General features: G+C 39.1%; 3 protein-coding genes across 3 annotated transcripts; all 3 read right to left on the reverse strand.

Annotated features, from left to right (window-relative positions):
• Nucleotides 1–223: 223 nt before the first annotated feature.
• GCK72_003786 (uncharacterized protein) lies at nt 224–1828 on the reverse strand (the record flags this gene model as incomplete). The annotated part of the gene is made up of 7 exons (XM_053724240.1): nt 224–306; nt 354–521; nt 704–936; nt 982–1221; nt 1268–1409; nt 1453–1737; nt 1783–1828. 7 exons carry the CDS (start codon nt 1826–1828, stop codon nt 224–226), a joined length of 1197 nt encoding a protein of 398 aa, XP_053588434.1.
• A 5082-nt stretch (nt 1829–6910) lies between these two features.
• Nucleotides 6911–8297, reverse strand: GCK72_003787 (uncharacterized protein; the record flags this gene model as incomplete). The annotated part of the gene is made up of 4 exons (XM_053724241.1): nt 6911–7153; nt 7569–7863; nt 7924–8106; nt 8158–8297. The coding sequence occupies 4 exons, from the start codon at nt 8295–8297 to the stop codon at nt 6911–6913; spliced, it is 861 nt and encodes a 286-aa protein (XP_053588435.1).
• A 1169-nt stretch (nt 8298–9466) lies between these two features.
• On the reverse strand, nt 9467–10924 carry GCK72_003788 (uncharacterized protein; the record flags this gene model as incomplete). The annotated part of the gene is made up of 5 exons (XM_053724242.1): nt 9467–9827; nt 9918–10150; nt 10208–10487; nt 10568–10768; nt 10818–10924. 5 exons carry the CDS (start codon nt 10922–10924, stop codon nt 9467–9469), a joined length of 1182 nt encoding a protein of 393 aa, XP_053588436.1.
• Nucleotides 10925–15375: the final 4451 nt, after the last annotated feature.

Below are 15375 nucleotides of genomic sequence, written 5' to 3' on the forward strand. Positions count from 1 at the left end.
AGTTGTAATTTGTCAAAAGTGTTATTTTTCTTCAATGTGTTTTGAAACCGGACGTTTCGAAACCGGTCATTTCGCAACCGGTTATTTTGAAACTGGTAATTTCGCAACTGTAAAAGTGAATAGACAGCACAATTTTTAAAAACAATTCTCACTGTCAGTTTCTCTGTACCATTCCTCATTGTTGTCATTTCTGAATACGGGGGAGGACAGATAATCCTTGATTTCAGATTTTTTTTGATTGAAGATTCGACTGATTTGCGAACAAATTCGATCTCACATTTGGGTTTTTTGAAATAATCATAGCTTCTGAAATGAATTTAACAGGATAGCCATGAAATAGTTTCTAAAACTACCTGTCAGAATTGTGACTAGAAGACCCTCGGGTCCATTGTGAAGAAGATCAATAATGCAATCATAAGGGAACACAAATTTGACAATTTCTGGAGCAACAGCACCAAATCCATATCGGCTACTTGTAGAATCTTCAAGTGTCTTGTCTCCTAATCTTTCAACGTATCTTGCTGAAACTTGCTATTGTGAAAACGGGTTGAATGATTTTTACCAATCTTTCCCAACTTTTTTGTAGAGCGTTCCGGGACAAAGCCCGTAGAAACAAGAAGATTCCAAGTTGCAAGCAGCAAAACCGAAAAGCGATCGTTTCGCCTGAAACCAATTTTTCCAGCTGTTATGAAGAAATAGTCACCTACTGGCTGATCCGCTGAGACTGAGACAATGCTGGAGTTAAATTTTATAGTTCCAGTCACACCCGTCTTATTCTCCACATCCGAAAACAGTAATTTTACTACCGTGTTCCAGAAAAACGTGGACGGGTTTACTTTTCCCTCCGCTACACCAGCTAACACCATATTAGAAATTTTCTGCATGTCAGCCGTTGGCAAGTCTAACATCATCAACGTGACAGGCCAAATTTTCAATCTGTAACAGTGATGAATTGATATTGTTGGGGGTCCGACTACTAACTTAGTGTTACCATCCAAAGCAACCCCGTCAATGCTCAAAATCAGAGATAAGTTCAACTCGTTCTCACTTGTTTCCATTTGCCACAACTGTTTCAACATTTGGCTACTCAAGTTATGGAATTTGGCTTCGCCTACTCTCAGCTTTTTTCGAATATCTTTGATTTTGTCTTGATAATGTTGGACTAAAGATGTAATCTGCGCGAAAACATGAGTTCTGATGTATTTGATAATGTGTCCACAACTGAAATTATCAAGTTATCAGTACTGTTGAATTTCAAATTGCTTACCATTCTCTTGCGATTCGAAACGTTTTTCCACAGGAATCGCAAATGTAGATGATTGTCATTGGTTTTTTGTGTGTTTTCCAAATGTCCGTAGCATTCTCAGTTAATTCCCTATTGCTGTGAGATGATAAGTATCGTTTGAAGTCTGAAATTTCGTACTTCATCACATCAATTGTATTATTTGAAACCTGCATCAGTGCTTCTGGACATGCACGAAGCACCAATAAAGCACAACACACTATCTCGACATTTTCTTAGTTTCACATCTATTGTATCATCTGAAATTTTTTCCACCAAATTAGAACTTTCACTAATTGTACCGGATTCAGCAAACGTGTTCTCAGCACTTGAGCAATTTGTAGTCATAAGATATTCTTCATAATTCCGTTCACTAATATCCAGATTATCGTGGCTTATTATTAATTCTCTTGACCGTTTTGTAATAATTTGGCAATCATTATCAGCACCAGACCCTGAATAATATAATTACATACTTTTAGTTCGAGATATCTCGTTACTTTTATAATTCAGATTTCTGAATTTCTGCTTGATACTTCTTGGCATTGCTATTTCAGCTACTTGAAAAGCTATCTAAAAATGTAATATGTAATAAACAGAAACAAATATAAAAGAATGGGAAAAAAGAAAAAATTATATTATATTACTGAACAAAGTCCAGAGTCTTTTGAAATGCTTCATTAATGGGTATTTTATGGATGTTCAGATGGACCATATCTGCCGCATTTATGACCAATCACGAGTTCATCCATTTTTAACCCATTGGCGCGGATGGATGAGTGAATGTGTCAAATATGGGGCATCGATGGGCCATATTTCGCCCATATAGCACTTTAGCCATCGATGGCCCATTCATGACTCCCTGGCGTTTTACCTGTGGTGGTAGTGAGGGGGAGTCGTGGTAGGACGGGTATGGGTTCGATCCCCGGCCACGCTAAATTTTTTTGCATTTTTGGAATGAATTTTCAAGATGTTCTAATTGGGTCTGTATAGCGTTTTTTCGAGATTTGAGAAGTGTATTACTGCTTTTTATGAGAACATAAACAAATTGTGATCACAAAAACGAAACAAAATTTTTCGATGATTTCCTCACTTTTTGATCATCAAGTGATGGTCAACAAATTGATAATTTCGTCTGCCACATAACCATTCCAAGACTATTGCGGACTAGGGAAGTGTCAGCATTCAAAGAAATGGTAGTTCATTTTGTTAAGATAGTTTCATAACGAAAAGAAATACACAATTCAATTTAAAACAGTTTAAAAAGAAACATTCTTCAAATAAAGAAATGATAAAAATGCAATAACAAATACACAGTAACAACAAAAAACGTACAAGAATAGGAATACAAGTTATCAAATAGTAGCTCTTCCATCTCGATAAAATACTCCCAACTCATGAATCTTTCTTTCCAATTCCTGGATTTGATCTCTGTATCCTCTCCGTTTCGCAACATCTTTTATCTCCTCCAACTCCTTTTCCAATGTTCTCTTTTTTTCCAGCAGTACCAGGATCTCATAAACATTTTTGAACATTTCTTCATTTTCATCTCTGCGGCTATTCTTTTTGAATTTTTCCTCGATATTTCCATCTCTGTCAGCATTATCATAAGGTTTCCATGCAGACAGTACCGCAGCATTTAATTTATAGTGAATAAACAAGAGCTTGTAGGCTCGCGAAGTGGGCTTGGCAAGTCTGGAAATGTCCGGAAGTTAAATTAGAATAATTTTTTAAACTTACGTGAAGTATCCAATGTTAGGAGGATTCATGTCATGCTCCAACACAACCAATTCGTTGAATAGTCCTCCCAACTGAATAATTTCCATCGCTGTGACTGTCATCGATTTGAACATATCTCTTGGACAATTAATCCAACGGGAAATGAAGCGTCTCACATGATTCGAAGTGAGTTTAGTCTCGCCCAATGCCACATTTTCCACAGCTCTGATGTTCAGCATGTCACTCAAAGTGACCCATCGAGCATCAAAGTAACAAATGGTTCCAAATTTGAAAGCCTGGAATATATGTAAAGTACAGTGCAAGAAGATACAAACTTTGGACTTATTTGGTTGAAAATGCCCAACTTTGAAAGAGTGTTACGGTATTAATGATTGTCACACAAAGTAAATTTCTAATGGATCATACAGAACAAAGATAGAGCTTCATTTTTGTAGTTGACAACTTTTTTGTACGGACACTCTCTAGAGAGTTATGGTCACTTTAAGGAGACAACTCAAAAATCACTGTATTTCACTGAAATCGGACTATTTTTGGAGAGAAATTACTTTGCCAAAACGTAACTCTCTAGAGAGTGTCCGTACAAAAAACTGTCAACTACAAAAATGAAGATCCACTCTTTGTCTGTATGATTTATATATGAATTATTTTGTGGGACAATCAGTAGTACTCAACCAACTATCCTAAACTCACATTCTCATGTTTGAAATCCAGTGGCATGTCACAATCAAAAATATAAAACTCTTTACGACGATCCGCCATATTCAAAAAGAAGTTGACAATCTCTGAGTTCAATACAATTTCATGCAATGTAATTTTGAGCCAAGATGATTTGAAAGTGTCATTGGAGAATATATTTTTGAGACGTATCAAACTTGGAGTTACTTTGGTGAACAAAATTTCGAGACCGTCCATTTTAAAAACATCGGACATTTTGTTGATAGCTAGAGCTGTGTTTTCAATTAGTGTCCCTTTTTTGTAATGTAGCCTGAAACAAGATGTCTGGTTTTACACTTTTGAAACAATCAAACATTTTTCAGCAACTTACCAGTGATATCCTCCTAATCCCCTTTTATATCCTAGCGAGTAACAGCATATTTGAAAACCTGCCTCTCCCCGCAGTTGTATATACGAAGCTCTATTGCGAAACAATATTTGAGGACAATAACTTTGTTTTTTGATTAATTTCATTTCTATTTCCATGCGTTTCGAAGTGAGACTCAATGCGAATCTAAATCATATAATTAATTATACTAATTGAAGTACAAAAGTTCAAATTTACCGTTCAGCTGGATCCATTAGTTGTATTATTAACATTCTGACAATGATTGGTAGTTTTTTAAACTTGAATTCTTTTCTTATCAAGAATTCCGGATCAAACAGAATCTGATGGCAATACTTCAAAGCAAGTGTGCTAAGCATATTGAAATACGGAAAAGAAGAAAGAGCAAATCAATAATTGGAAGAGAGACGAGGAAGGATTGTTGAGGGTCTGTTTAATGAAAGGTCTCTCGTAATGAGGCAATACCATCTGTCTCCACGTCATCGAGGAAAGAAGGACTTAGGCAAACACGCAGAGAACGTCGGCCACGTAACCATTCAGAGACTATGGCTGACTAGGGAAGGGTACCCCGAGACACAATGGAATTATAACATTTGAATCGAAAAATGTAAGCATTCAAAAAAATGGTAGTTCCTTATGTTAAGATAGTTTCATTTTGGAAGAAAATGCACAATTTGATTCAAAACATTTCAAAAAGAAACATTCTTCAAATACATGCAATAACAAATGCATAATAACAGAAAAGCGACAGAGAAATGAAGAAACAAGAAAACAGATACAAGTTATTAAATAGTAGCTCTTCCATCTCGATAAACCACTCCCAACTCATGAATCTTTCTTTTCAATTCCTGGATTTGATTGCTGTATTCTCTCCGTTTCGTTGCATTTGTTGTCTCCTCGAATTCCTTTTCCAATGTTTTCTTATTCTCCAACAGTTCCAGGATCTCATAAACGTTTTTAAGCATTTCTTCTTCATTTCCATTTCTGCGTTCATCATAAGATTCCGACGCAGAGAGTATCACAGAATTTACTTCATGATAAATTTCCAACAGCTTGAAAACTCGTGAAGTTGATTTGGCAAGTCTGGAAACGTACGAAAATCAAATATAAATTATTTTCAAAACTTACGTGAAGTATACGATGTACGGAGGGTTAAAATGATGCTCCAACACAACCAATTCGTTGAATAGTCCTCCTTCCAGTTGAATAATTTCCATCGCTGTGATTCTCATCCATTCGAACATATCGTCTCGGCAATTAATCCAATGGGAAATGAAGTGTCTCACATTATTCGAAGTGAGTAGTCCTGTACAATGCCACATTTTCTACACCTCTGATTTTGAGCATGTCCCTCAAAGCAGACTTGCAAAATATCGACCCGGCCCGGCTCGGCCCGGAGTCAAAAAATGAGCACAATTTTTTCACAAAATTTTTCGAAATTTTTTGAAATTTTCATTAAAAATAGTCAAAAATCCTATGTACACTTGAGTTTTATCGATATGTAAAAACATAGTCGAAAATTCGACTTTTTTGCGAAAAAATCAAAAAAATTTCAAAAAAATTCAAATTTTCAAATTTTTGTACTGTGACCCGGGCCGACCGGGCCGGGCCGGGCCGGGCCAGGCCGGGCCGGGCCGGGCCGGGCCGGTGAAAATTCTCAAATCGGCCCGGCCCGGCCCGTTGCAAGTATGCCTCAAAGTGACCCATCGTGCATCACCGTAATCATTGGATCCAAATTTGAATGCCTAGAATATATGTATTATTTCCTAAATGAATTTGCAGCGAGGAGAAAATGGTGTGTCTCAGGTCCTTCCACTAGTGCTATCTGCTGCAAATTCTTTCAGGCCGCAGATCTATTTTTTTCAAAACGAATGATGTTTTTCACTGCCAACAAAGTGAATTATGTAGAAACCATACAGAACAAAGGTAAAACTTGTAGTCGACAACTTTTTTGTACGGGCACTCCCTAGAGAGTTACATTTCGATAAAGTAATTTCTCCATCAAATCGATCAATTTCAGTGCAAAATAGAGAGTTATCTTCAAATGACCATAACTCTCTAGAGAGTGTCCGTACAAAAAAGTTGTCAATTACAAAAATGAAGCTCTATCTTTGATCTGTGTGACCCATTAGGAATTTACTTTGTGCAACAATCATTAATACCGTAACACCCTCTCTCAGGCATTTTCAACTGATAACGACCAAATTGTACATCTTACTGTACCATACTGTATATGAGTTGATTTGGAAACAACTATTCTAAACTTACATTCTCATGCTTAAAATCCAATGGCATGTCACAATCAAAAATTTGAAGCTTTTTATGAAAATCCGCCATATTCAAAAAGAAATTGACGATCTCCGAATTCAATACAATTTCATGCACTGTGATTTTGTCCCAAGATGATTTGAACGCGTTGTTGGAAAATATATTTTTGAGACGTATCAAACTTGGAGTCACTTTGGTGAACAAAATTTCGAGACCGTCCATATTAAAAACATCGGACATTTTGTTGATAGCTAGAGCTGTGTGTCCAATTAGTGTCCCTTTTTTGTAATGTAGCCTGAAACAAGATGTCTGGTTTTACACTTTTGAAACAATCAAACATTTTTCAGCAACTTACCAGTGATATCCTCCTAATCCCCTTTTATATCCTAGCGAGTAACAGCATATTTGAAAACCTGTGACTCCCCGCAGTTGTATATACGAAGCTCTATTGCGAAAAATTATTTGAAAGTAATAACTTTGTTTTTTGATTAATTTCACTTCTATTTTCATGCGTTTCGAAGTGAGACTCAATGCGAATCTAAATCATATAATTAATTATACTAATTGAACACAACCAATTCGTTGAATAGTCCTTCCAACTGAATAATTTCCATCGCTGTGATTGTCATCCATTTGAACATATCATCTGGACAATTAATCCAACGGGAAATGAAGCGTCTCACATGATTCGAAGTGAGTCTAGTCCTGTACAATGACACATTTTCTACATCTCTGATTTTCAGAATGTCACTTATAGTGACCCATCGTGCATCAAAGTAACAAATGGTTCCAAATTTGAAAGCCTGGAATATATGTACAGTGCCGTACAAGAAGATACAAACTTTGGACTTATTTAGTTGAAAATGCCCAACTTTGAAAGGGTGTTACGGTTTTAATGATTGTCACACAAAGTAAATTTTTAATGGATCATACAGAACAAAGATAGAGCTTCATTTTTGTAGTTGACAACTTTTTTGTACGGACACTCTCTAGAGAGTTATGGTCACTTTAAGGAGACAACTCAAAAATCACTGTATTTCACTGAAATCGGACTATTTTTGGAGAGAAATTACTTTGCCAAAACGTAACTCTCTAGAGAGTGTCCGTACAAAAAACTGTCAACTACAAAAATGAAGATCCACTCTTTGTCTGTATGATTTATATATGAATTATTTTGTGGGACAATCAGTAGTACTCAACCAACTATCCTAAACTCACATTCTCATGTTTGAAATCCAGTGGCATGTCACAATCAAAAATATAAAACTCTTTACGACGATCCGCCATATTCAAAAAGAAGTTGACAATCTCTGAGTTCAATACAATTTCATGCAATGTAATTTTGAGCCAAGATGATTTGAAAGTGTCATTGGAGAATATATTTTTGAGACGTATCAAACTTGGAGTTACTTTCGTGAACACCATTTCGAGACCGTCCATTTTAAAAACATCGGACATTTTGTTGATAGCTAGAGCTGTGTTTTCAATTAGTGTCGCTTTATTGTAATGTAGCCTGAAACAAGATGTCTGGTTTTACACTTTTGAAACAATCAAACATTTTTCAGCAACTTACCGGTGATATCCTCCTTCTTCCCTCCTATATCCTCGCGAGTAACAGCATATTTGAAAACCTATGACTCCCCGCAGTTGTATATACGAAGCTCTATTGCGAAAAAATATTTGAGGATAATAATACTGTTTTTTCATTAATTTCATTTCGGTTTCCATTCGTTTCGAAGTGAGATTCAATGCGAATCTAAACCACGTAATTTGTTATACTAATTAAGTCAGTAATATTCAAATTTACCTTTCAGCTGGATCCATTAATTGCATTATCAACATTCTGACAATAATTGGTAGTTTTTTAAACTTGAATTCTTTTCTTATCAAGAATTTCGGATCGAACAGAATCTGATGGCAATACTTCAAAGCAAGTGTGCTAAGCATATTGAAATACGGAAAAGAAGAAAGAGCAAATCAATAATTGGAAGAGAGACGAGGAAGGATTGCTGAGGGTCTGTGTAATGAAAGGTCTCTCGTAATGAGGCAATACCATCTGTCCACCAAAATCGAGGACAGAAGAATTTATGCAAACACGTGTCTGCAGCATCAGGATTCAGCATCATATGTTGACAATGCCTGTAGGTCCAGTCGAAGACCAGGACACAATCATAACCCAGGGAGACTCCCTGTATGCGCCGTATGAGACCCGGTTCCGCAGAACCTTCGGATAAGCTATGCAATTGACAAAACAGTACGCAGTTTCTCAATGACCCGTTTATTAGGATAAAGATTAGGGACAAGAGAAGGGGAAAATCCATCGACAGGAATTGTGGAGCAAAATGTGTAGGAGTAAAACCCACACTTTTCGTTTTCTGAAACATGTCGGCAGATCATGTGCAGCAACTAGGATAAGACAATATGTTTGCAGCACTACCCGCTGTTATCCAGCAGCATCTACAATAATGTCCAAAGTTATATCACATTTTTCATGTTCAGTTGAAATCGCCCAATTTTGAGAGTGTGTTATAGTCAAACAATTTTACCCACAAAGTAAATTTTTTATGGATCAAACAGATCAAAAGTAGAGCTACATTTTTGTAGTTGACAACTGTTCCTAGGGACACTACCATAAAAGTTACAGATTCTCATGATGAATAGCTCCAAAATTTCGCTAATGTGCACTGACATTTGACAAGAAATGTCTTTGACTATCTGTAATTTCATGATAGTGTCCCTACAAAAAAGTAGTCAACTACAAAAATGATGTGTTATTTTTGCTTAGTCCGACCCATACAATAAAAATCGTCGGACAATCAGGTGACCCCCAACTAAACTATCAAAGTTGACTATTTTCCACTGAAAACGCTCAAAGTTGATTGCGTTTTGAAGGGTACTGTACTTCAGTTACTAAAACTCATAGCTTTATTCAGTTTTTTTTTTTTTAATGCTCATATTTATATTTATTTATTATTGGTTGTAGTTGTACCCAACGTTTGAAAACAAATTTAATTTAATAAAAAACCATCTTAGATGCAATAAAATATATCAAAGGAGGGAGCGGGCCAATTTCAGCATCGCCATAGCATCACAGAAGCAACATCAACATCACCATATTAGGCCAGCACTTTACCTGATGCGTCAATGCCGCGTAGAAAAGGCCATCCGTTTTCATATTCCACTCCTTTCAATTGAAGTTGATTGTTTGTCTCATCTATCTTTTTTATGAGTTCCCGTTTCTCTAAAGAATCCTCTTCCACTATCTTCAATTTCAAATTCAAAACTCTTCTCTGTTTCAGCAACTGTAGAACTTCGAACTCCGGAACATACGGTTTATCAAAGTGCATCAATGAATCATCATTACGATCCATTTGTTTGGGACGTTCATGAATAGACCAGGTACTCATGCCAATACGCGAATCTGTCCAAACTATACTCATTATTTGTCGATTTCGAGTCTTAGGTGAATTGACTGAGCTGAAACAAACCAGTTTGTTAAGTTGAACTGGTCACATCTCTAACTTACATTAGTCTGCGCCATTTTCCAAACCGATACCCTCTTAATACAGTAATCTCACGGAACAATCGAGAGGAATTGATGATCCTTTTTCAATATCTATGCTTATAAATTTGAATAATTCATATTCCGAATTCATCCAGTGATGAAGAAATGTGTTGATGTCAGGAATGGTTAAATTATTCTTTCCTAATGTAATTACACCGTTGTTCTTAATCGAAAGAAGATGTTCAAGACGGATCCAACGAGCATCACAATAATGAACATCCCTGTACTTGAAGAGCTGGAATTATGGACGTTTTTGGTTGGTCTGACAACAAAGAATTATTAGAAAACTAACATTTGGATGATAATAATCTTCTGGAATTTCACTTTTAAGAATGTGCAAATCTTGAATTTCTCTCTCAAATTCCATCACTTCGTCCAACTGTTCCTTCTTAAAATGTTCCCAATACAAGAACAAAGCTTCAAAGTTTCGAAACTCTGGAATTTCCAGATTTTCCTTGATATTTTCAGTGGACGAGTTTATCATCAATCTGTACGGGCCACATTGGAACAAATTGTAAATTCGAGTGAAAAGCTGACGTGTATTTTCGAGGGTTGTCGAAGTTTCGGAGAGCCTGAATTCAGATTTATATTTTTGAGAAAACGAAGAGCTAGACGGTATTTATTACAAAAGAGACATAATCAAAAAACTCACCAAGGTTTCAAATCCTCCTTTGTCAATTTTGGTGCACTGGGATGGTTGAAAGTCTTGGTACAACAGAAAAGTATCACTTTTGGGTGATGCAAGCCAACATACGTGTATTCCCCGTCAAGACTAACTATAGTCCCTCTACTCCGAATACAACAGAATTTCACAATGGACTCCATATATTTCGAGGTAATTGCAATTTTTATTCTGGAATAAAAAATAAGATATTTTCACGACAAACCAACAAAAATCTTACATTTCATCAATCTCCATGACTTTAATCACGTGTTTCAATGCGACAAACGGTAGTTTTCTCAACGGGAAAGTGCTGAGCATCGGTTGCATAGCTAGAATCACGTCCATGTTATGAATGAAGCAAAATCAATAAATGCCTCAGAGAGAGAAAGAGAGGGAGAACGGGATGGCAACGGGAGACGTGATCCCGGCCGAACACATATGGTCTCTCTCTCCTCCCTTTTTCTACTATTCGAGAAGCAAAGGGTGTCTCCTTGGTGCATAATTAAAAGACCCTAGACAGCGGTGTCCAGAAAAATGACATTTTTACCCACTGCTGTGTCCATTACTGTCGAAGTTAGTCTGATTCTATTAGTATTCAGATCAGCTGGTAGGTATCAAAAAAATGGACCCAAATGTTAGGCTAGAGAACTTAAAAACATTATTTATTGGATTAATAATAAGGTGAAAATGCTTCAATAAATAAATATATGGGCAAAAGAAAGAAGAAATCAATTAAATTGGTATTGCAGTACTCAAATTTTGAAAAAATCAAGTCAGACCCAACCAGAGCATCTTGGAAGTTTCTTGGCAAAATGGTGGATGGTGAAGAAGATGAACCCTTAACTACGGAATTCCAAATATTGAAGATGTTAGAACAGAGAAAAGCTTTTAAAAGGGGAGCTGACGACAGTGGAAGAGAATGGCCAGAGAAGAAACGAAATCTCAAAAGAGAGTGGCTTCGCCGTAGTTCTACATTCTCGAAACCCCATGGAATCACAGAGGTCAAAGGAAATGAATATTCGCGTGGCAACCGTAAAACCTAATCCACATCATGAAACTCAACCCTTTATAAGATTGAACTCATTGATAAAGTTTAGTTCTAAGTTTGCTTTTGGCAACGAATAAACGCTCTTTGACTTGTAAGTTTTAGTTGTGTTCTTAGTTCTCGAAGTCTGTTTCTGTCCTAAGCGATAGAAATAGATAACTTGGGGGCCGAACCAAACTAGTTGTAGTAGTAGAAGTCAGACGCTGGTGAAGGTGATAAGACCTGATCCGAGCTCCTTCGCTATTAGAACTATTTCTCAATTCGAATTCGTTTTGAGAGAAAAAAAAACGGTGAGACCGTGGTGAGATACTTTGGTGTGATATTGGTGAGACGGTGGTGAGAAACGGTGATGTCGTTCAGTACGGAGAGAACTAAAAAGAGAAGCTCGAGTGTTACTTCTTCCGAGAAGTCATGGGCTGTCCAAATGAACGAGGTGAGACTGAAGGAGAGACGCAAGTTGGTGAAGGGATTCACTGACTTTTTGGAGTCTTCGGGTCGTATGGAGAGTGATATGTATGAGGCACTCAAGGCGGCGTGCAAAGGCAATGAGAGACAGTCAGAAGTGCTTGTAGAGCCGGTGAAAAAGTACTGTCATGAGTTGCGAGAACGATTTGAAGAGCTTGGCGGAGAGAGATGGCCGCTAGAGATTATTGGAGTAATGAGGGAAAATGGAGTGGAAACGGTAGAAGAGTTGCGTGAACTCTGTGAGAACGGTGTAGAAATGGTGCCAGGTGGCATCGTGGAGAATGCCAAAAAGGCCCAGGATGAGTTGGCACTGTTACAAGATGCTTGGAATGAGGAGAGAGAGAGACGTTGTTTAGAGAATTGAACAAGCTGAAAGAGGAGAAGAGATTGGCTGAGGAGGCTGTCTCGAAGTACAAAAAGACGCTAAAGGAGGAGCGTGAGGCGAGTAGCGAGTTGAGAGGACTGCTCAGAAAGCAGGAAAGTGAGCCTAAGAAGGCTGGACAGGCCCGTGATACTAAGGAAATTCCGGTGCCCTCGAGGTTGGAGGTGGTCAGAAAGTGGTCCTCAAGGGATTCGGATGACGAATTCTCGATGCATGACAGGCGTGGAGAATTCTCGGATAGTGAAAGAAGTTGGGGTGAAGATTGGAAGAGTGTCAGAAGTTCCAGGTATAGCGCGGGGAACGAGGTTATGATGGGAATGGTGGCATCTATGGGGAGAATGATGAAGGCGTCGGCGTTGCCAGAGCCAAAAACGTTTGACGGTACTGGGGACTTCAAGGAGTTCAAGAGAGCGTTCTTGCTGAAGTACCAGCAGGTTACGGATGAGGATGATGAGCTAGTAGCCATATTGGAGGAGAAATACTTGAAGGGGGCAGCGAAGTCACTGTTCAAGTCACTGGAAGATAGGCATGAGCGGCCGATTGCTGAGTTGTTTGTGGAGTTTGAGAGAAAACTCCGGAAGAGACAGGGGGATGCGAAGGCTGAGGCCTTGCATGAGTTCGATCGCCTTCAGAGGGCTCCGGGACAGAAGTTGTGGGAGTACCTGGTGGAGGTAGAGAAGTGGTCGAAAAAAGCGTATCCCGAGGTCGAGAAAGCGACGTTGTCGCAGATGAGAACGACAAAGTTGATGAGAGCTACGGAGGATGATGACATGCTGCAGTCGGTGCTGGTAGCTAAACGGTTGGAGTTGCCACTGGCGGCGCAGTATGACCAGTTGAAGGATATTGTACTCCAGAGGGAGAATGAGGAACTGCGGAAGCAGAAAGAGAGAATGGGGAGATTGAGAGATCAGGGAAACAGTGATGGCCGTCGGTCGCCTGAAGGTAGTAACGATGGTGACCGGAAAACTGTAGGGGAGAGAAGAGATAGTGGAGCGAAAATGAAATGCTTCACTTGTGGAGGAATTGGACATGGTTCCTGGCAATGTGTATCGAAAAGAGTCGATAAAGTGCAGATCCAGGAGGGGACTGTCGAGAATGCTGGGGTGGAAACCGTGGAAATGGTAGAGATGTTGGGACAACGGAGACGGGTTGTCATTGATAGCGGGGCAGTCGTATCGGTGATATCGACTAGTGCTTATGAGAGGTTGAAGGCGGGGTGTCGTGACTGGGAAAAGGAAGTTGAAGTGTTCGGAAAGCCGACATTCACAGTTTTGAATGCGTCAAACTCTAAGATGAGAGTCAGGGGGCAGATCAAAATTCCCATGGTGGTCAGAGGGCGGAAAGTGAGAGTTGTTTTCCAGTTGGTTGACAATTGGGTGGAGAGGATACTGATAGGAACTAATGCTTTTGAGAGCATTGGCGTTGAGCTGAAATGGAAAGATCCATATGGTTTGGTGAATGCCGAAGAGAACTCGGCAGAAGTACAGTTCATTGGAGGTGAGAAGAAACTGGAGAGACCAGGAGAGAAACTTCGGAAGGTTCCGACGGAGGTATCAGAGATACAGTGCAAGAGCGTTGCCGTGCATGGAGCGAGGGGGAGAAGGGCAAGCACGGGTGACGTGGGAGAGGTGTTCAAGTCGGAGGGGGAGGAGAAGGAAAGAAAGAAGGTGAAGATTCGGGCGAGTGTGGCGGTCATCGGACCTAGATTGGAGGCGAGGGGGCCAGGTGTTCTCGAGTATCGTAATAAGACGATAACGGGGTGGACTCAGAAGTTCGATTGGGGAGAAGTGAAGGAGGCAGTGGTGCTTGTTGAGTACACTGATAAGGAGGATGAGAACAGCAAGAGAGTTGAGTTCGTAAAATCAGTTGCGAAGGAAGTGGAGAAAGTCTGGATGACGCCGAGAAGTCTACAATGTGAACTCGGGGACGTCGACAAGGTGGCCAAACAGTGGAAGGAATGGCTGAAGACATCAGCGAACGTGGAAGTTGTGGATCCGTTGATGCCCGTCGGAAATCACAAGACACCGTTGATCTTGGAGAAATGGCATCGGAAGTCGCTGGATGGTCTACAGAAGTACTTGCACAATGCGTTGCCGAGCCATTCAGTCAGATGTCAGTGGGAGAAGAACACAGACAGAAGACCACAATCTGGATTGAAGAAAGACCTCGGAAAAGGATGCCCGATCGCCGAGAGGAGGGGGAAGTGGCTTCGCCGTAGTTCTACATTCTCGAAACCCCATGGAATCACAGAGGTCAAAGGAAATGAATATTCGCGTGGCAACCGTAAAACCTAATCCACATCATGAAACTCAACCCTTTATAAGATTGAACTCATTGATAAAGTTTAGTTCTAAGTTTGCTTTTGGCAACGAATAAACGCTCTTTGACTTGTAAGTTTTAGTTGTGTTCTTAGTTCTCGAAGTCTGTTTCTGTCCTAAGCGATAGAAATAGATAACTAGAGATTCAAAAAATAACGGTGGAGCTCGATGAGCGAGGAGTAAGAAATGAACGTGGAACTCTTGTTTTTGGATAAACTCTTTTTGGATCCGTCTGGAACATCTGGTAAAAATCGCGTGTTGACATGAGTACCTGGACTAGTCATAAACGTCCCAAACAACTGAATCGTAATGATGATTCACTGATGCGTATTGATGAACCGTTTGCTCCAAAATTTTTAGTTCTACAATTGCTGAAACAAAAAAGAGTTTTAAAATCGAAACTGAAGAAAGTGGGAAAGGGTTCTCAAGAAAAAGAGGAACTCACTGAAAAGATTGACGAGATAAACTGCCAACTTCAACTGAAAGGAGTGGAATATGAAAACGGATGGCCCGTTCTCAGATAGTCTTACTGTATAAAATGTTTGATTTTCTTATTCCTCTCCAATTATCCAGCCTTCCTTCTCTT

This window comes from Caenorhabditis remanei, chromosome II (assembly GCF_010183535.1).
Source record: "Caenorhabditis remanei strain PX506 chromosome II, whole genome shotgun sequence".
NCBI classification, from domain to species: Eukaryota; Metazoa; Nematoda; class Chromadorea; order Rhabditida; family Rhabditidae; genus Caenorhabditis; species Caenorhabditis remanei.